The 21,800-nt window shown below is 37.7% G+C and overlaps 1 protein-coding gene across 7 annotated transcripts in view; it reads left to right on the forward strand.

Annotated features, from left to right (window-relative positions):
- Positions 1 to 21,800, forward strand: part of GABPA (GA binding protein transcription factor subunit alpha) — a 36,261-nt gene that overhangs the window by 970 nt on the left and 13,491 nt on the right. For 2 of the 7 annotated variants that reach the window (XM_036850020.1, XM_036850017.1), the window contains exons 2-5: positions 6,945 to 7,054; positions 10,656 to 10,800; positions 13,941 to 14,025; positions 16,115 to 16,360. In XM_036850020.1, coding sequence (XP_036705915.1) covers positions 6,978 to 7,054; positions 10,656 to 10,800; positions 13,941 to 14,025; positions 16,115 to 16,360 — 553 coding nt within the window. In that variant the 5' untranslated portion in view covers positions 6,945 to 6,977. Of the gene's footprint in view, positions 1 to 352; positions 422 to 1,263; positions 1,850 to 6,600; positions 6,618 to 6,944; positions 7,055 to 10,655; positions 10,801 to 13,940; positions 14,026 to 16,114; positions 16,361 to 21,800 lie in introns of those variants that run through there. The other 5 variants (XM_036850021.1, XM_036850019.1, XM_036850018.1 and 2 more) reach the window with 4 other exon arrangements.

The following is a 21,800-nucleotide window of genomic DNA, read 5'->3' on the forward strand; positions in this document are numbered from 1 at the left end:
GGATTTCAGAGGAACGTGCAAAACCAGCCTCCTTGCCAACTCAGCGATTCGCTTTCACTTCGTATCCAGTTGTCTTTCTAGAATTCTTACAGTTGCATCAAAGCCATCTATTAATGTATATGGTGTCCGTTGGGTTTCTTTTAAAAACGAGGAAGTGTGAGGCAAGGGGAAAATGATGAGATAATGTAGCTTGTCAGCTTTTTTAGTTTTTGTGGACTGGAAGATACGCCCGCGCGTGTTTGTATTTAGGAACCCTAGTTTGATTAGGTTACGGCAGAGAGGACAACGCCTAATGTTGACCTGCAAGATGACGAGTAGTGATTTGGAAATACACGCAGTAGGTCTGAGTCGTGAGAGGAGCAAAGTTTTAGAAAGGTCCACTTAAGCAAAGTGAAGAACTTGACAGTGATAAAGTTCTTAGGTACTTTGTTGTCTTAAATATCAAAAGAAACTGGTCAACTCGTTCGGAACTGCTTTAAGGGAATAATAATCTCTCTCTCTTAGGGTTTGATCCAAGCTTATTTATTTTTAAACATATTCTGACACTAGGTGTACTTAAGCAGTTTTTACGTGGATTGCGTCTACAGGACCAATGCCATGAGGGGTGTATAGTCTTGAAATAAGAAAATAATGAGCTAGGTGTTTCGTTGAGGCAAGTCATGAGAGCATGTGGAGGCGGAATACTAAATTAAAACTGTTGACTTTAATCTCCCTCCAACTTTTATTTATGAAACTTCAAGTTTACAGGAAAATTGAAAAAATTATACAGTGAAATTATGCAAGGAACACCTTCACCCCCAGGGTCACCAAGTGTTAACCTTTCTCCATTCTTGCTTTCTTTCTCCATGTGTATACACACAGATAGATGTATGTGTGTTACTTTTTCTTAGTTATTGACTTTATCTTTAAAAAACAAAAATGTCTTTTAATTTACTCAGGATATTTAACAGTACTTTTTAGCTTGAAAAAATGTGCAGTTATCTGGCAGGTACTCCCAGATTGCACTTGTATTTATGTATCCTTTATTTATTTATTGTCCTTTACTGGGAAAAATTGGCCTAAACTCTGTAAACTAATAATGTGTTCCAGTGAAGAATAATCCTCAAATTGTATCTGTGGCTCTAAAAGAGAATGATAAACATAACTGTATTTTAAAGAATAGTAGCCTTTCCTGGAATTGTTAGTTAAATATAAATTTAGTTTGTATTCATTTTGTGCAGTGTTCTGAACCCAGGTTAGATTTAATCTAGGAGAAACCAGGGTGTCAAGGGGCACCTTTTCCTAGGGGGAAGGGCTCCAAGTAATGCTCTCTTCTCCATTTTCTTACGTATTGATATAGAATCCTGGGGAATTGTTTCCAGAAAAAGAGCTAAGACCCACTCAAGCAGTGATATCAAAGATTTGGACAGTTTCCCAAATCTCTCCATTGCTTCTTTAGCTTAACTTTAGAGAATTGAGAAAGAGGAAGATCAATTCAGGGACTGTAAGTAACATGATTTTTTCCAAAAGTATATTGGATTCATTTTTTTTTCTTTATTTGGCACCTTCTAGAGACTGATCTATGACTTTTTTGGAAGATCACAGGGTAAATTTCTTAGCAGTCCTCTGTCTTAGTGCTTATACTAAGAGGTACCAAAGGTGCCCCTGCTGATAAGCCCTCAGGGCCATTTCTAAGCTTCTGGTTGTTACCAGAAAACTGGGTTCATCTCTTGGTGGGTGGCAAGACAAAAGACACAACCAAGCCAAAGATCAGAAGAAGAAAGGGTCTACTACTTGCAGCAAGGAGAATACCAGGATCTTCCCAAAGCGGTGTCCTGAACAGCAAAATTGAAGCCCTTTTAAGCTAAGGGTACTTGCATATTCATGAAAGGTCTTGGGTGGTGCATGCCAATTCATGAAGGGGCTTCAGCGGGAGAATTCAGCATAGAATTGGGGCAAAGGTTGACAGCATCCATGCTTTAGTTGATTGAAGTCACAAGGGTCAGAAAAGGTCAACATTATCATCCCTTAGGTTACAGTTGATCTGGTGGTTGAGCGCTAGAGGGGGGTTTAAATTCTGAAAAACAGCTTAAGAAAGTGCTTCAGGCTAATCTTTACCATGGAAACAGAACTGGGAGTCTTTATAACTGATTTGTTATCTTTGCTATTGTTACTCCTTAAGAGCATTATTACTGAGACCTGTTCAAGGGTAAGCATTGTGGCCAGGCTTAGATCCCCAAATGGCTTAGGCCAAAAATGGCTCCTCTTATGTCAAGAAAGCCATGCCTGGTCCTTCTTCTCTGGGTACCGCCTACCCTATCTGATTACAGTTACTTCTTCTTAGGCTTTCTGTTTTTCCAAAGTTCCTAGAAAATCCACTTGTTTTATAATCTTTTTTTAAAAGTTGGTTATGGTGATGGGAGTGGATGTCCTTGTAGGCCCTGAAAATATAACATAAACGATCCTTTTAAGTGCTGTCCTGCTATAAACCTTATTCTGTTTCTTACTTTTTTCTGTACAGTTTTTATGATTTTTGTGTATGTGTGTGTACATTATCTCCTTGTTTCTAACGGCTACTATAGTTCCATAGTGTGTGCTTCTTTCACATTTTCTTGTATCCGCAGTACTCTCTTACCATGGATACTTGTATTGGCTTCAGCTTTCAGCTATCTTCAGCAAAGCTGCCCTTAACATCCTATTATCAATCATTGTGAGAATGTCTCTAGAATGCTTATCTAAGGGCAAGATTGCTGGGTCATAGGTATAAGCACTTTATTTGAGCAAGTGCTGCTACATTTTTCTCCAAAATAGTCCTGTCTATACTCTATCAGTAGTCCGGTCTATACTCTATGCCCCCATGTCCCTGCTAACTCTTTTCAGTATTCAACATTCTAGCTTTCCCATATATGCACAGTATAAAGTGAATAATTTGAATGTGAGCATTTCTTCATGTCCGTAGCCATTTTGGTTTCTCTTTATGTGAGTTTCCTTTTTCTACGCTTTACTGACTTTTCTAATTTGTCCTGACTTTTGGGGGGGTGTTATCAACTTGCAAGAGTTCACTGTGTATTCCAATTATTAGTCCCTTGTCATGTATGGATATTGGAAATATCCTTTTCTACTCTGTAGCCTGTCAGTTGAATATAACTCTTAATTTTTATGTAAGGAAATCTATCAGTTTTTTTTCCTTATGGTTTGTGTTTTTGGAATTTTATTTAAGAAATAAATCCTTTTCTATCATTAGACCACAAAAAAATTCCCACCATTTTCTTCTATTAGCTTCATAGTTTTACCTTTCACATTGAAGCCTTTTAGGCTTCTGGAGTCAGTTATACAGTGTGTAGTAGTTGTTATAACATTCACTTATCCAACACATTTTAATACAGTGCCTACAAAGGGAGAGGCACTGTTCAAAGTTCTTTGTATACATCTGTGAACAAATACCCCTTCCCAGGTGAGCTTTTGTTGTCCTACAAGGATGGTCCCTATTGGGTCACCACCACCTGTTTTGCTCGAGTGCTCAGGATGAATTCCACAGTCTTACACATAGTATCTGTTAAGAAATAGGTTTTATGGGGAAAGGGAAGACTTACTAGCAGGGTCAGCAAGAAAAGAAAACAAAAGCCCTTCATTCTTTCATCATCCGGACCAAAATCTTCTGGGCCCTAGGCATTCTGCTGGATGTGCATGATGTGTATCTGTTTCAGTGGAGAGCCCCACCCTCTTATTATCCTTTCTTATTGTAGGGGAGCTGTGAGAGCAACCTTAATAATGTGGGGAAAGTCAGATCATTTTTGTACTAGGCAGTCTAGATTTGGATGCCAGCGATTTATAGACTAAGTTGTCAGAAAACCGGCTCCCCAGCATTTGGAGATGTTTGGACCTGAGGAGAGTGACAATCCTTTTTTTTTTTTTTTTTCTTTTTTTAAATTTATTTATGGCTGTGTTGGGTCCTCGTTTCTGTGCAAGGGCTCTCTCCATTTGTGGCAAGCGGGGACCACTCTTCATCGCGGTGCGCGGGCCTCTCACTATCGCGGCCTCTCTTGTTGCGGAGCACAGGCTCCAGACGCGCAGGCTCAGTAATTGTGGCTCACGGGCCCAGCTGCTCTGCGGCATGTGGGATCTTCCCAGACCAGGGCCCGAACCCGTGTCCCCTGCATTGGCAGGCAGATTCTCAACCACTGCGCCACCAGGGAAGCCCTACAGTCCTTTTTAAAGTGGGAAAGAAGACTGTGTTAGTTTCCCAGAGCTACTGTAACAAATTACTACAAACTTAGTGGCTTGAAAACTATTTCTTATCATACATTTCTTGAAGTCAGAAGTCTGAAATGGGTCTTTCTGGGCTAAAATCAGATGTTGGCAGAGTTGCGCTTCTTCTGGAGGCTCTAGGGGAGAATCTGTTTCCTTTTTCCAGGTTTTAGGGGCTGCCTGCGTTCCTTGGTTTGTGGCTCCTTTCTTTCATCTTCAAAGCCAGTCATAGCCAGCCAGTCAGGTCCTTCTCACTTTGAATCACTCTGGATCTCTTCAGATTCCCTCTTTTACTCTTGTGAAAGATCCTTGTGATTTCCTTGGACTCACCTAGATAATCCAGGATAATCTCTGTATTTTAAGGTTAGCTTATTAGTAAACTTTATTCCCCTTGGCCATGTGATTTAGCATAATCACAGGTTCTGGGTTGTTATTGTGCCTACCACAAAGACCTTGGTCCCTTGAGAAGTTGGGACCTGGGAAAGCCCCTCCCACCTCCAGTAGCTAGGGGAAGTCCGTACGTAGGCCAGGCAAACCAATTTAAGTTCCTGGGGTCACTTTTGGACAGTTTTGGTTTTTGCACTTTGACAATGATCCAACAGAGAAAAAGAGACATTAAATGTAGTAAATTATTAGTATGTTAGAGGATGAGTGCTATGGACAAGAAGAAAGATGCAAGGACAAGTAAGGAGGCCAGTGTGGGAGAGGGGGTCAGAGCAGTAGTAGAATGGGGATGGGGGTAGATCATGTAGGACCTTGTTGGCCATTGTGAAGTCTTTAGATTTTTTTTACTGTGACTGGTATCAGAGGAGTGCTATGATGTAACTTCACTTTTAAAAAGGATCACACTGGCAGTTGTATTGACTGAGAACAGACTGCAGGGGGGCAAGAGCACCAACACAGGGAAGCGTGTCAGGAAGAGGCCGTTGCAGGTACGAGAGGTGGTGGCTCTCGTTCTAGTGTATGTCTGCAGTGCAGAGCATGTCCTGAAGTTGATGGACCTAAAGCGTGACATTGTGGAGCCACAGGCAGTTCAGCCTCACTCATCTCTGGATAGTTTTCCTATGAGGGTGGACTCAGAATAAGATTGTTCTGTGTAAAGCACTTGAATGTGGTGCCTGATACTCAGTAAATAATGGCTATTATTAATAGGAATGAATATTTGAATTCTTCATTTTGTCAGATCTTTAAAGTGGGAGCATGGACTCCTTTGTAAACATTAAAGTACCAGATTTAGAGGACCATTCCTTGTAAGTCAAAGAGTCGAAGGCACTTAGAAGTACTTTTTTAGACGTAGTAGTAAACTTAGAAAACTCTATTCTGGACTGAGAGTATATATCGAGTCCAGAGACAAATTCACTGACCTACAAGTGAGGTCCTAACGGCCTGAAACTTACAACATTAACACCTTGGAAATGGCCATAAAGAAATACCAATATATGCAGCTATTTTATGCATTACTTAGCATATTTTAAATTATAATGTTTTAGTATCAGGAGTACAAATGGTACAAAATGGCACATAATGTATCAATGGTACAAAAATCAGTGGAAGTTTAATGTAGCAGGTAATAATTTTACACGAGAGAATTAAAAACTGAAGTAATGGTTTGTTTAAAATGTATAAAACCACATCTGAAAAACAATCATAAAAAATTCTAGTGTTGGGACTTCCCTGGTGGCGTAGTGGTTAAGAATCCGCCTGCCAGTGCAGGGGACACAGCGATCCTCGATCCCTGGTCCAGGAAGATCCCACATGCCGCGGAGCAACTAAGCCCGTGTGCCACAACTACTGAGCCTGTGCTCTAGAGCCTTCAAGCCACAACTACTGAGCCCACGTGCCACAACTACTGAAGCCTGCGTGCCTAGAGACCGTGCTCCACAACAAGAGAAGCCACCATGATGAGAAGCCGGCACACGGCAACGAAGAGTCGCCCCCGCTCCCTGCAACTAGAGAAAGCCGGCGCTCAGCAACAAAGACCCAACGCAGCCAAATAAATAAATAAAAAATTAAAAAAAAAATTCTAGTGTGTAATCAGGGCAATAATGCACATACCTATAATGATTTTGTTACTTTATTTTGCTGTTTGAGAATATTGTACTGGAATTTATAAGAAATGTAATTTGTAACACAAAGCTGGGATTAACTTTTAATTTATATTATTCTGTCAGTATAATGGTTTGCAATAAACTCTGCTAATAAGGTACAGCTTTTAGCTGAACGATTGTAAATTGTTCATCTCCATGTTGTTTTTTTTTTTGGCCACACCATGCGGCATGAGGGATCTTAGCTCCCTGACCCGGGATGGAACCCATGCCCTCTGCAGTGGACGCGCAGAGTCCAAACCACTGGACCGCCAGGGAATTTCCATGTTGATTTTTAAGCTGCAGGTTTGAATCTGTTATTAAGACTGAATTGCCGTAACATAGTTGACATGCCTTCACTTAATTTTGAAGTAACCTGAATTAATTTATTGACTGAGATTGGGCTGAAAACATCCCAGTAAATCCAAGGGAATGATAATGATGTCATGTCAGGCTAATAAACACCATTTAAACAAAAACTAGTTTATAAATATCACTTGTGGATTTTCTTTTATATGTGAAGATTACTTCCTCCTCTTCTGCTTATCCTCTGCTTTTATTTGAATTGGGTCTTTACTTCTTGTATACCGTGTCTGCTTATGCAGATAATTTCAGAATGTCTTACATTTTAAGTTTTGTAGGGTCAGCTTTTGAAATACTTCAATCATGACGAAAAGAGAAGCAGAGGAGCTGATAGAAATTGAGATTGATGGAACAGAGAAACCAGAGTGCACAGAAGAAAGGTTGGTATTTTTTGAATTTACCACTTTTTATATTATCAACATGCCTAATTAAAATTAAGAATCAAGCCAAGTTCTTTTGGGGGCCTTTTTTTTTTTTTCAACTGACCTCAGCATTTTGGGGGATCATGTATTGCCTTTTCCCTCAGACTTACTGGGTTTGTTGGTTTTGTAGCTGGGAGGAAAAGATAGTTTTAAACTAAAGATAGTAATAAGCATAGCTGATAATGATCAAGCAATTGATTGTGATGGTTTTTCCCCCTCAGGCACTGTTTGATTCTTTTTCCTTTTGTCAGTGCTGATTACTTTTATTTCAGTAAGAGTTTAATCCACACCCTGAACTAATTCAACAAATAACAGCTGTCTGGAGTACATGAATAAATGAGACTGTAACTTGCCCTTGTAGAGACTACCTTGTATTTGAGGAAACATACAGCCGTATGAGCCATCACAGTACTAAGCATACAGAAAAGTGAAAGGTGTTAGTTTTTGGAATAGTAATAGAATATTACTTACTCCATTAAGGAAGGAGGGCAGTGGTATTGAGTTCAGAATCCAAGGAGAGAATATGGGTAAAAAATAGGGATTTGGGAGTCAAGAAGGTTGAGGAGGGTAATGGCTAATAGTCCTACTTTACTCTGTAAAGCAGGAGATGAGATAATATGCTGAAAGTAAAAGGACCTAAAGGGTAGTAGAAAACTTACATAGAGTAACGAAGGTTTAGAACAACTATGATGGGAATGGAGAAGATCACTAAAGTTGAGTAGGATGCTGAGTGTTGAGAGTGCAGCTGAGGTTAAAGACCTTAAATTTTTTAAAAATTGTATTGTGGTAAGAACATTTAACACAAGATCTACCCTCAGTAAATTTTTAAGTGTACAATACAGTATTGTCAACTGTAGGCACAATGTTGTGCAATGGATTTCTACAACTTATTCGTCTTGCATAATTGAGATTTCATGCCAGTTAATTGGCAACTCCCTCATTTTTTCTGCCCTGAGGCCACGGTTACTTATGCCACCTCCTGCTCAGAGGAGACGTTTGGCTCTAGCTCAAAAGACAAACCCCAGTTTAGTGTCCTCCGTCCTGTCCTCTCCCACCATGCCCTGGCACAGAAACATTTTCCTGACAGAAAAGGTCTAAAATACCTTGACATGACTGCCTGGGAGACCTTAAACTTTTAATGGAGCTTTTCAACATGTTCGATTATGCTATTTTCTCCAGCAGAAGAAACAATAGGCTACATGCCTTTCTTAATTTTCATACATATGCACATATAAATGTTTAGGTTGTGTGTGTATACGTACATACATACATTTACTTATTTATTTATGTAGCACATTACCCCAGAACTTTGCAGCTTAAAGCACCCAACTGTTATTATCGCACAGAGCTTCTCAGAGTCCGGAACCTGGGGACAGTTTAGCTGGATGGCTCTGGCTCAGGGTACTTTGTGAACTTGCAGTGAAGCTGTTCGTCTGGGCTACAGTCATCTGAAGAGCTGACTGAGGCTGGCATATCTGTTTCTGAGATCACTCATAAGACTGGTGACAGGACCATTCGCTTCCTCACCACATGGGCTTCTTTCCGTGCAGGGCTGCTCATGACGTGGCGGCTGGCTTTCCCTAAAGCAGATGGTCTGAGAGAGAGCCTTCGCCACGGTGTCTTATTTTTAAATAACCTAATCTAAGAAGCAGTACATATATCACTCTTAGTCCTTAGTCCTTTGGTCACACAGTCCAACCTTGGTACAATTCGGGAGGGAACTATAAAAAGGTGTGAATATTAGGAGGTAAGAATCATTTGGGCTGTCTTGGAGACTGACATGCACGTATTTATTTTTATATATACATACATACAAATGGTCCACGAAGTCTGAAGTTTTTACTGTTTGACCCCTTACAGAAAACCTTTGCTGATGTCTCATGTAAGAGATTGGTAGTTACTGTGGTTGATAGTTACTGTTGACCTGGGGAGTAGCTATGTAAAGGGAGCAGTTATAGCTAGCTGTCTAGTTGTAGCAGATTGCTATGCAGAAATTTAGGTCCAGTGATATGAGATCATCCACACTTTCTCAAGGGAAATTGGTAATCAGATTTTTTATATGGATCTCCCAAGGTTTAAATGGTGGCAACAGAATATTAAAAAATGTTTTAAATGTTGAGCTCATGTAAAATAGGTCTTTAAAAATCTGTGTTAAAGTGACATTTGACTCTTTTAAAGATTATTGTTATGAAAAAAAGAAAAATATAGCCCACTCTGCTATAGCTGAAGAATTAGTAAAAATACTCACTTAGCCAAAAGACCCAATTATTTTACCTTAACAAATAGTAATAATAAGAATATGTTTACTATTATTTTAAAATAATCTTGGTTTTTTCAGTCATGACTGTTCTCTTTTATAAATTTTAAAAGGTTTAGGAATTTAGGCTGAATACATTCAGTGAATATCATGTGTATGTTGCATTATACTTGGAATTTATGTGAAAATGGAACTTGACAAATTTTTAAATACATAACTTTTTGACAACTGCAAATGAATTTAAACCATATATAAATTAAACATGTCATGAAACTTGATTGAATTCTAGGTTTATCAATTCAGCAAATACTAATTGGTGCCTATTTTCTGTTTGGCCTCAAATAAGGATTCACAAAAGATACGTAGAATTACTTACCACAGATTTTACCCTAAAGGAACTTTGTAGCATTCAAAGTATGAAATAACAATGCAAAAGAGCCCTTAGAGAGTTTTAAAGGAAAATTATAATTTTTTAAGGTGGATCTAGACTGATTATAACCAGTAGTTTTCAGATTAGATTAAATGGAAAATATTTTTGATAACTTATATTTTCATGTCTTATAATTTATATTATTGTATTTATCTTGAGAAGAAAAATTGACTAGTAGAGATGGCATACAAGTTTGTTTTTTTTTTTAACATCTTCATTGGAGTATAATTGCTTTACAATGGTGTGTTAGTTTCTGCTTTATAACAAAGTGAATCAGTTATACATACACATATGTTCCCATATCTCTTCCCTCTTGCATCTCCCTCCCTCCCACCCTCCCTATCCCACCCCTCTAGGTGGTCACAAAGCACCGAGCTGATCTCCCTGTGCTATGTGGCTGCTTCCCACCAGCTATCTATTTTACATTTGGCAGTGTATATATGTCCATGCATACAAGTTTTGAAGAGGCTTTTTATATTCCTTTCTGAGCCTAAAATTCTTCAAAATAACTTGGAAATATAATATAAATGCAAACTTTTCCCCTTAAATATTGTATACGCAATATTTGTATGTGTATACACACATGCATACATATGTATGTATATAATGAGGTGTATTTGCAAAGGTGCCTTAAATTTCAAGCTAGCATTTCTCTGTGCGATGTGATTCAGTATTAAGCTTGGCAGCACTAGCTGGCGATGAGCCTGCCGCTGTGAAAGGTGTCTGTGCAGAAAGGAGTTTCAAAGGCCAGAAATGTGTTTTGGTGTTGAATTTTGTTTTCACCATATCATTGCATTAATATCCAGGGTAAGAATGTAATTGTTAACCATTATATTCTTTAACACTGGATCCTTGAACATTATATTCTTTAGCATTGTTGAACAAACCTACACTCCAGCTGAATGTGTAAGCCAGGCCATAGACATCAATGAACCAATAGGCAATTTAAAGAAACTACTAGAACCAAGACTGCAGTGTTCTTTGGATGCTCATGAAATTTGCCTGCAAGATATCCAGGTATTATTTTTTTCTTTTTTGAGATTTGTATTTCAGCATTTATGTCTGCGTTAGAAATGTTTTGTTGTTGTTGTTGGCCTTTTCTCTCTAGCTGTAGCCTTTTTCTCCATTTGACCTATATTATTATAAAATGTAAGCATTTAGAAGTAAAAAGAATTCTTTCAGCAAAATTTCCTCCACTTAAAATTATTTTTAAAAGATTGAGTAATAAATCAAACATTCTTTTTTTACTTTGACAAATATAAACAGAGAAGTTTAAATACATTTTAATCAGAGCATAAAACGTAGAGTAGTGAGAAGCACATTGACCTTGGAAGCTGAAGAAGTGTGTCCTCCCACCCTGTTTCTAACTAACTTTTAACTTCTTTGTGCATCAGTTTCCTCATCTTTTAGAGATAATTTGACCAAATGAGTTTACATTCCCTTCCATCTTTATTTGCTCCAGCAGTAAATTTTGGATAAGGATTTAAATACCAATATATATGTATATTTCTTGGAAATTACTGCAATAGGATTTTACCTGTGGTAGTATTATAATAACACATTGTGTTTGCAACATATTTATAGTCATGTTTTATGGTATTCTTTCAAGAAAAGGAGTATTTTTACAATATGTATCAAAGGTAGTTGCCTAGATAGGATTGCTCAAATAGTTTCTCCAGACCTTCCTTGAACATATGAATAAGTACTAGAGGTTTATTCTGTTTTTTAAGACTATTTTATACTAATGTATTATGTCATCTTTTGGATTGTTTGGTTTGTTTTCTTCTTTACTCCTCCCCTTCCCTGCCTTATAATATAGCTATTCCATATATTATAGAACTTTTGCCTTAGATTTTTAAAAATTCAAATCATCATATGTCTATTTTTAAATCAGATTTTGATGTAGAATAAGTTGAAATTTTAATGAAATTTGTGAATTTTAGTTGCCCTTTAAACCATACTTTTTTTTTTCCAGCAAGTCTAATAAATGTTGGGGGAGGAGGGAAGTTGTTCTTCTAAAGAGAATATAGGTGGCTCTAATATTATTATAATTTTAGGATTTAAGGTTTCACGTCTCTCAACAGTGAGAGGGTAAATTAATATAATCTTTTTGGGAGGTAACTTGGCATTAGTGTTTGTTAATGTTGAATGTGAAATATCTAGCAGTTTCTCCTCAAGGAATTGTTCTTAAAGAAATGCTCACCTCGGTGAGCAAAGGTGTATATTGCATGGTTGTGCAGAAACTGAAAATATCTCAAATGATCCAAAAATAGGAAATTAGATAAATTCTATAGATTGGAATTCAAGGCAGCCATTAAAAAATGGTGAACTAGAGCTATATGGGCAATTTAGATTGAATGAAAAAATATTTGCAAAACATTTCTAAATTATCTTATTTATTCTTCACATCAGTGTTTGAAGTCAGGATATTCTTAATCATATTCTGCAGATGTAGCAACTGAGATTTAAAGCAAGTAAATGATTTGCCCAATGCATAGCTACAAAGGGATGCATTGGAATGTGAACCCAGGCCTGTGTGACTCTAAAACTCTTCACTTGTTTGAGACTGGCTTTTTAATAAAGTTTTTACTGAATAATTCATTGTCACTGGACTTGACCTGTTTTTTTCTCATATGTAAAATTAAGGGGAATCTGGACTCAATCTCTTACTTGTTTTTTAGCTCTGATATTTGTTGCTGCTCTTATAATACCTGACCTAACCAAAACGAAAGTAACACCTGCAAAGTACCCAACCTATCATAGGATCTCAATACATATTGGTAGAATAAATGGAAATATGCATAATTTATAGTATCATAGAATTCAGAGCTGGCCTTGCATCTAGGGCATTTTGCATTTCTTCCTGTACCCCTCCCCCTTCTTCTCCTCAAAAAGGATCTGAGGATAGTAACTTCTGTTCCCATGTCAGTTAATGCAAATATACAGTTGGAGTCAGAATGCTTGCTGCTTGTGGTAATGCTTTTGTATTTTCGGATGAGTGCTGACTTCAGAGCTGATGAACAACAGTTGAGTTGCACTTCTCTAAGGAATATGACCTGAGATCAAATATCATGCTTGAGTTTTGTCCTTGTGCCAGCTCTTAACTGCACTAGCTAGAGTGTCCAGTACCTGAGAGCCCTCTTCAGAGTTACACAGGCTTTAGCTTCTAGTAGATAATACCAGTGTCTACTGGAGAGGGGAGAAATCTTGCTGTGAGGAGAATTTTTAACAAAATGTCAGGCAGAGACTGTTGTATTAAGGAGTGAAGCTGCCACGTTTGACCTGTCCGAATGTAGGGTTACAAAGTTTGTCTTGTCTCTGTTTAAGTTAGATGCATAGTCACTTAAGATTTTAGGCTTTATGTGTATCATGTTTTTAATATTAGAAAATATGTTTGTAGCATGACTACAGTATTGGCTGAATTCTTGGGAATGACAGTGGGAGGAGCTTTGTACCTCCAGCTGTATGATATGCAGACACACAGAGATACACATTATTCAAAATAATTACAACAGAAGCCTGTTTTTAAATGGGTGACAAAATGTCTAGAAGTCAGAATTACTTTTTGCCATTTGTGTGAAATGTATTCAAAAGCACTGATACTGAAAGATACTGAAAGGATACAGAATTATGATTAAAGATATTCATAGCTAGGTCAAGTAGTAAGGTTATAAGTCCTTTAACTTCATTAACTTTATGATCAGAAATTTAGAGTTAACCCTGATCTTAAATGTGTATCATTGGTTACAAGGGAGATATGGCAAGAATTATGTAAATAAATTTATATAAATTGTCCCCACTAATAAAACACCCTTGCTTATTCATGGCAGATAAATAGCATTATCTTCTACTTTAAATACTTTTACGGAAAAAATAGTTGCCTTTTGGCATTATTTAAAATTCTAAACTAGACTCCAGAGCTAGAGAAAACCACCACTTACAATAAATCCTGTCGTTTGTGTTCTTAATTGCTACCACAGTGGTTAAGTTATTTTCAGTTTTGGCAAAGAATTAAATGATAGGACAACTTGAATAATTAAACGTGTTCTTATAATTTAATTAGTATGCCTCAGTAATTAAGTTCTGTTTGGCACATCCATTTATATTAAACAAGATGACTGAGCTAAAATAATCTAAATCATTTTATCTGTGTTTAGCTGGATCCAGAACGAAGTTTATTTGACCAAGGAGTAAAGACAGACGGAACTGTACAGCTTAGTGTACAGGTAATTTCTTACCAAGGTAAGTTACTTTTAATGTTGTTATTTAAAAGTTTAGCTCATGTTTTTATAATATGGGAACTCAATTTTATAAGTTTTAGATGGTTGTCTAAATTAATGTGATGTTATAGCCAAATATTCATGCTTTTGATTTAATTGTTTTATCTGTCAGGATGAAGCAGATAGTGTAACACATTCTACCTACTTTAATTGGGAAAGGGTATATTACAGGGTAGTAAATAACAGGATCACAGGGAGGGCTGAAAGAACAGGTTCTAGTTGACTTTCTAAGAATGCCTCAGCCACGCTGTAGAACTGGACTGCCAAGGAAGCTGCTGCTCTGCCGGGATCTGGAAAATGCCACATCTGAAAGCCACAACTATAGCTATCGGCTTGGAACCATGCTGCCTTTTCAGTGATTCACATTAGCCGAAAAATGGATGCTGTGTGCTTGCTTGTCCCGTCTTAACTCATCTCCAAATAGAACGCTCATGGCAGTGATTCTAGAACCTAAATCACATCTGCAACCCTAGCTGCAAGGAAATGTATAGTCTCTACAATTTAGCACAGAGAGAGGAATTTGCGAAGGATGTGATGTGACCCAGTCAGCCATATCCATCACAGTATTTTACTGATCTGTGTAAATACACAAGTTAGAAAATTAAGAAACCATTTTTGGTGGGTTGAATTTTAGTTTTTTTAAATGTGGCTTTTTGGGATTTCTAACCGGAGTTTTAGACTAATTTTCATCTCTGAACATACTGTATTGCTCACAATTATGTTTCCCAAACCAAAGTTTTCTTCACATTATGAAAATGGTAATTACCTACTTATGATCCTTAATTTCCCCAGGATTTACTATTGTTGGGAATAGGAAAGAAAATCAATCTTTGTTTTTATCTTTAAAAGTTTAGTGACCTCTCAGTACAGGTGTGTTAAAGAAGAGTTGACTTGATGCAATTTGAATGGAGGATTAGGGGATAATTTTTAGGAAAAATCTTCAAAAATTATAATTTTTTTCCTCATGTATATTTGAAAAAACTGACTTCTACTTACACCACCTGATGAGTGATAGCTGTATATTTTCTTGTAATAATGATTTTCCTGATTGAACTTCAGAATATTGAAATTGAGTTTTGTTTTTTCTTTCAAGTATACTTTGATTAAATTTTGATATAGATTGTAACCGAATCGGTGAGCAAACAGTAGCTGTTAAGTAGTATGATAGTTTTTTAGAGCTGTTATTTTAACATAAGTATCTGAGATTATTTCATAAAGGGCTAGTTTATCCTATTTTGAATATCTTAAGTATTTGGGTTTTTCTTCATTCAATTGAAAATGAAAATCAGAATTTAATGATGTGAATTTAATGTAACAAACTTAGTGTCTGTTCATTTTTAATACATGTACTTTGTCTTCTAAAAAGAAAAGGAGTCAGTAAATAATTTTAATTTTTTCAACTTATCAGGATAAGTAGCTACTCATTTATACTCTCCATAGTGTAGTTTTAATTTTCTATTCCATATTGGTACTTTTTTTTCCTAATGTTTGTAGGTGGGGTGTGTGTGTGCTTGCGTGCATGCGTGTGTGTATATATGCATGGTGGTGGTGGTATTATTCTTAAAATTATTTTAAACTTATAGAAGAGTTGCAAGTATAGTAAAAGAATTCCTGGATATCCTTCACCTAGATTCCCCAAATATTAACTTTTACTACGTTTGCTTTAGTCTCTCTCTCCCTCATCCCCACATTATTTTTTTGACCTGGTTAAGAATGAGATGTAGACATTATTCCTTCCTATCTCTAAATACGTTAGTGTGTTTTCCGAAAACAAGAAATTCTTTTGCATGACCGCAGTTCAGTTATCAAAATGAGGAAATTAATATTGGTACAATACTGTTATCTAATCTATCAAAGTTCTGTTGAATTGTTGTTGTGTTTATCATTTAATAGAAATCTGTTGAAGTTCTCTAGACATAATGCTAAAAATATTTAAAATGGAGCCTTGCTCTACCATTTGAGAACATATAAGCTAAACTAAATTTTAATTTGTTAGAGACTTGCGTGTTTTCACTTAGATATACTTTTTTTTTTTTTTAATCACTGGTAAGGAATTGAACCAAAGCTAAACATCCTGGAAATTGTTAAACCTGCGGAAACAGTTGAAGTAGTTATTGATCCAGATGCCCACCACGCGGAAGCGGAAGCACATCTTGTCGAGGAAGCTCAAGTGATAACGCTCGATGGCACGAAACACATTACAACCATTTCAGATGAAACCTCGGAACAAGTGACCAGATGGGCTGCTGCTCTGGAAGGTTACAGGAAAGAGCAAGAACGTCTTGGGATACCCTATGGTAATAAAATACATAATAATTATGTTAGGTAGAATAATAAGAATTAAGCTTGACGTGGAAGACAGTAGGGTGAGTAAATTATCTATCTTAAATATAGAAATTTTAGGAAATATATTGATTTTCTTTGTTTTTGTTTTCTTTTTTTTTGGACTGTAACATATGATGGTGCTGGGAATACAAAGATACAAAGAAAAAAATCTGCCCTTAGGGCATTCACAATGTAGTTGAAGAGGGAGAATATAAATGAAAAAAGATAATTGCTATAAAGGTAACATGTTTTTAAGCTGTCAATAACTGGTATAAAGAAACATACTATTAGAATCTCAAAAGGATCATAGTGGTCTGGGGGAAAATTGGGAAAGAGTTTCTTATAGACGAGGAAACTGCTAGACATTGCCGACAGGAAATGTTTGTGCAAAGCTGAGAAGTGGGAGTATGTGTGAGTAGTGAGACGGTGCAGTGGGTAAGGAGTTATTCTGTAGCATTGTAGAACTGTTTTTAAAGTACATTTTTTAAAATTAATTTATTTATATTTATTTTTGACTGTGTTGGGTCTTTGCTTCTGTGTGAGGGCTTTCTCTAGTTGTGGCAGGCGGGGGCCACTCTTCATCGTGGTGCGCGGGCCTCTCACTATCGCGGCCTCCCTTGCTGCGGAGCACAGGCTCCAGACGCGCGGCCTCAGTAATTGTGGCTCACGGGCCCAGTTGCTCCACGGCATGTGGGATCTTCCCAGACCAGGGCTCGAACCCGTGTCCCCTGCATTGGCAGGCGGATTCTCAACCACTGCGCCTCCAGGGAAGCCCTGTAGAACTGTTTTTGATTGATGGAAGTGACAGTTGAAAATGAATGTGGCAGTGGTATATGGCATAAGTTGGAGCAGGTAGTTTGGGTGTGACTAGGTGATAATCCTTAGGTTAGCCTAGACCAGGTGATTTCTGTGGGAGCAGAAAGCAGGAGATGAATCAAAATAGTGATGGGACTGAGCAACTGATTGATGGATTGTGTGAGGGTAGAGAGGGGAGATTCAAGTATTGATCTAACTTCTCAAGCTTGGGTGACTAGGCAATAATAATATAAGAATTGGTTACATCTTCATTACATATTTCCTGAGCCAGGCACCATGTTAAATTCTGGGCTTTCAGTAGTGCACAGGAAAGATAGTCCATGCCTTCTAAACCTTAGTGGGGAAGGTAGGAAAGTCTGGTATTGGAAAGATTTTTCAAGGGAAAGTGTTGATTGTACTTGATTTTCAAGTAATAGTACAAATTCAACTGGAGGTCACCAGAAAGTAGTTTCAGGTGCACAAAATTTGGACTGGAGATAAAGATGTTATCTGGGACTCAGTCACGTTGAATTTATGTTAAAGTCCTACAAGTAGATGCAGTCTCTGACGGAGAGAGATAAAATGGAAGAGAACATAATGCTGGACCTTGTCAACATTTAGGGTTGAGGAACAGGAAGGGGGGGGAGACATGGAAAGCTTAACAGATAGAAGGAAAATAAGAACTGTATATAGTGCCGATGAAATTGGGAAAGAGTTTTAGATGGTCACAAGTCTCAACACTGCTGAGAAAGTCAAAGAATTCTGACTGAGTAATATCTATTACATTTGGTCATTAGAGGCTCATTGGTAGATTTAGATAAAAGCAGCTGCTGAGTTGGAGCGACAAAGCTGAATTATAAGAACTAAATAAACATTGTAGAAATGGAGAAAATTGAGTATTAATTTGGGGGGGGGGGCAGGTGGGAAGAATGCTGGGGGAATAAATAAATAATATTGAAGGCTCAATAGTTGGTGGTGACCTGAGTGTATCTGTAGACAAATGGTGTGGAACTAGTGGGAGAAGGAAAGATTAAAGAAGCAAGGATAGGAGTTATTCACTGGAGCATAACAAGATAAAAGAGTCCAGTTTGAAGGATGAGACCTAAGCCATTCCTCAAAGAATAAGAAAGCTGTTAAGACCAAGTCTAGTGGCAGTGTGGATCTTTTCATTTGCTGTCAATTTCAGGTTTTTTGTGTAGCATCTCAGTCTGGCCCTGTGCTGCCCAGGGCCGTAGTCACCAGTCCCATGTGAGCACTTGAAATATGCCTGGTTTGAATTGAGATACGCTGTAAGAGTAAAACACCCAGTACAAAAGGAAATGAATGTAAAAATCTTATAAATTTTTTACCTAGATTACATGTTGAAATGAAAACATTCGGATGTATTAAGTGAAATTATTATCAAAACGAATTTCATCTGTTTCTTTACCTTTTTTTTAAAATTAATTAATTAATTAATTAATTTTTGGCTGTGTTGGGTCTTCGTTTCTGTGTGAGAGCTTTCTCTAGTTGCGGCGAGCGGGGGCCACTCTTCATCGCGGTGCGCGGGCCTCTCACTATCGCGGCCTCTCTTGTTGCAGAGCACAGGCTCTGGACGCGCAGGCTCAGTAGTTTTGGCTCACGGGCCCAGTTGCTCCACGGCATGTGGGATCTTCCCAGACCAGGGCTCGAACCCATGTCCCCTGCATTGGCAGGCAGATTCTCAACCACTGTACCACCAGGGAAGCCCTCTTTACCTTTTTAATGTAGCCATTAGAAAATTTTAAAGTTACATTGTGGCCTGCATTATGTTGGACAGTGCTGATCTAGACAATTTCAGCCTTCAGTGCTGGGGAGTTTTCCTTCATTATTATTTTGATAATAACCTTCTGTGTTTCTCTGTTCTTTTTCTAGAACTCCTATCGAATCTCCTGGGTTGATCATCTACATCTTTTTTCTTCCTTAGTTTTCATCTTCATATCTATTTGTACTACTTTCTGCCAAATTTTCTTGTCTTTTTTTTTTTTTTAAATTATATATTATTTATTTATTTATTTATGGCTGCGTTGGGTCTTCGTTGCTGCGCGTGGGCTTTTCTCTAGTTGTGGCGAGTGGGGGCCACTCTTCGTTGCGGTGCACAGGCTGCTCATTGCAGTGGCTTCTCTTGTTGGCGGAGCACAGGCTCTAGGCGCGTGGGCTTCAATTAGTTGTGTCACACAGGCTCAGTAGTTGTGGCTCGCGGGCTCAGTAATTGTGGCACATGGGTTTAGTTGCTCTGCAGCATGTGGGATCTTCCTGGACCAGGGCTCGAACCCATGTCCCCTGCATTGGCAGGAGGATTCTTAACCACTGCGCCACCAAGGAAGTCCCTTTCTTGTCTTTATATTGCAACCTGATTTTTATTTTCAATTTACAAGGGCTATTTATTTTGGTTGTTCCCTTTCCATAGCATTCTGATCTTATATTACAGATATCATGTTTTCTCTCCTCTCTATGTTGATTACAGTGAAGTGGGGGTTTATTATTATTTTTTTGTTGTTTGCAGTTTGTTATTGCATTATTTCTGCTTCCTCTGGGTTCTGTTTTTCTGTTTATTTTTGGTCGTCTAGTGGTTTCCTTTTAGTCTCTCAAATGTCTGATTATTTTTTACCATCTGTTCATATTTAAGAGTGAATAACTTTAAAGCTAGTTAGTTTGAAGTCTGGAAGGGGTTTGTTCACTATGCTGGTAAAATGGGGTGTTGGTCATTTTATTAAAAGATTTTCAAGTGTCAGCATGTATAGATCTTTTTCCTGGGTCTCCCAACTTCTCTGGAAAATTGGCCAAACACCTGTCAGGAGTAGAAGGTTGGGGTGAGGATTTAGGGTTGATGTGTGTGTGTGAATGTTGCATTCTGGAAGTGGAAAGGGGAGTGGAGTGGGTGGAGAGGGTCTCACTCTTCGGTTTGTAGACTGGTCTAAAGTGTTCCTGGTGCCTACGTGGTGGGGAGATGCTTTCATTTCTGTCATTTCCCACTCATGTTCCTGTGAGTTTACATCTTTCAGAAGTTTCTTTACTGTCATTTTACTAAGGACTTAGAGAAAAGAGGCAGGGAGAACATGCATGGCAATTAGTTATGTTAAACTAGAAGACCTGATATTATTTAAGAAAACAAGGCGGACTAACTATTTTCCCCTAACTTTTTGATCTTGATACTTTTTTGTTCATGTTTACATAAAATGTGCTTACTTGAACTTTGAAGTGTGTTTCAGGATAGCTTTTCTAACTTTCCAGAACTTCTGTTTGTTGTTTTTGAGTAGTATTAAAAAATAGAGCCTCTTGCTTTCTCAGTTCCTGTCTGTTCCTTGACTTCACTTTTATCTGGACCTCCTCTTTCCCTTTCCCTTTCCTTCGAGTTTCGATACTACTCAATTTCAGTTCCACTCCCACCAGTTTCTCCTTATTGTGGTCTTCTCTTCTGGAAGTGATCCTTGGCTTAGTTTGAAAATTTCACAGGTACTTCACTGCTCCATCCCCTTTAAAGCTGACCATGGACCTTTGTATTCCTCTGCTATTGGGTTGGGCAAAACTGTGCTTTCAAAGAATGCTTCCTGGCTGTGTTCAGTTTTTTGCATGCTCAGGATGGAGAGTGAGATGTTCCTTTGCTTCCCTCTGCTTTCTCCTGCACAGATGCTGATACCATACAGGTCTTGTGACTGTTACTGCATTGTCTTCACCTGCATGTATTTTGGGTTCCATAGGGATATCATGTCACCTGGTTTAATTGTAGATGTCCATGGATTTTTGGTTTTGCTCTCTAGTTGCTTTTAGTGGTGGGTTTTGTTTTGTTTTATGTGTGCAGTCAGAGAAATTTTAAAACTTTGCTGCCATCTTCTTAGAATCTTCCTTCCTTAACTTCTTTGTGAAAAAAATCAAATAAAAAATCAATTCTGTGGCTTTCAATCCTGTATTATGTTTGATTCATTTTTACTGTAAATTGGCTCTTGATAAGTACCTAAGTGTTATTTTTCCTCACTTATTTTCTTATTGAATAGCATGCATCTTGGGGACATATAATCAATACCATTTGGATAGATTACCTTCTCCGTGCAGAAATACCTATACCAAAATTAATTCAGCTAGTATTTATTAAAATTCTGTGGGTAGAAATTCCGTTACGTGCCAGGGATACAATCATGAACTATTTACACATGTTGGCCATCTTTTTTATTTGTGAATTCATTCAATAGTAAAAAATGATGAAGAAAATGAAACTATTTGGATTGGATTCACCTTTTATAGATTTAACAAATGTACGCACAAAGCGCCGTGGTAAGCTCTGAAGATTCAGTGGTTTACAAGACACAGTCCTTATATTTAAGACCTCAAGGTTTTATAGGGGGACACAGCTGAGTAGACATGCAATTAACGTGTTGTATTGTAAGTGCCACCATAAGGGTAAGTGCCACCATAAGGGTAAGTGCAGGAGCTACTAGCTTTTTACAAGAAGTAAAAGTAAAAAAAAAAAAAAAAAAAAGAAGAAGAAGTAAAAGTGAGGAAAGATTACGTTCATATTTTGGAGAATACGTCTCCCCAGAAACCCCTCATAGTTTTTTTTTTCAGTGCATCAAATCATACACTACTACAAAATAATTTTTA

The sequence above is a fragment of the Balaenoptera musculus genome, chromosome 4 (genome assembly GCF_009873245.2).
Source record: "Balaenoptera musculus isolate JJ_BM4_2016_0621 chromosome 4, mBalMus1.pri.v3, whole genome shotgun sequence".
In the NCBI taxonomy this organism is placed as follows: domain Eukaryota; kingdom Metazoa; phylum Chordata; class Mammalia; order Artiodactyla; family Balaenopteridae; genus Balaenoptera; species Balaenoptera musculus.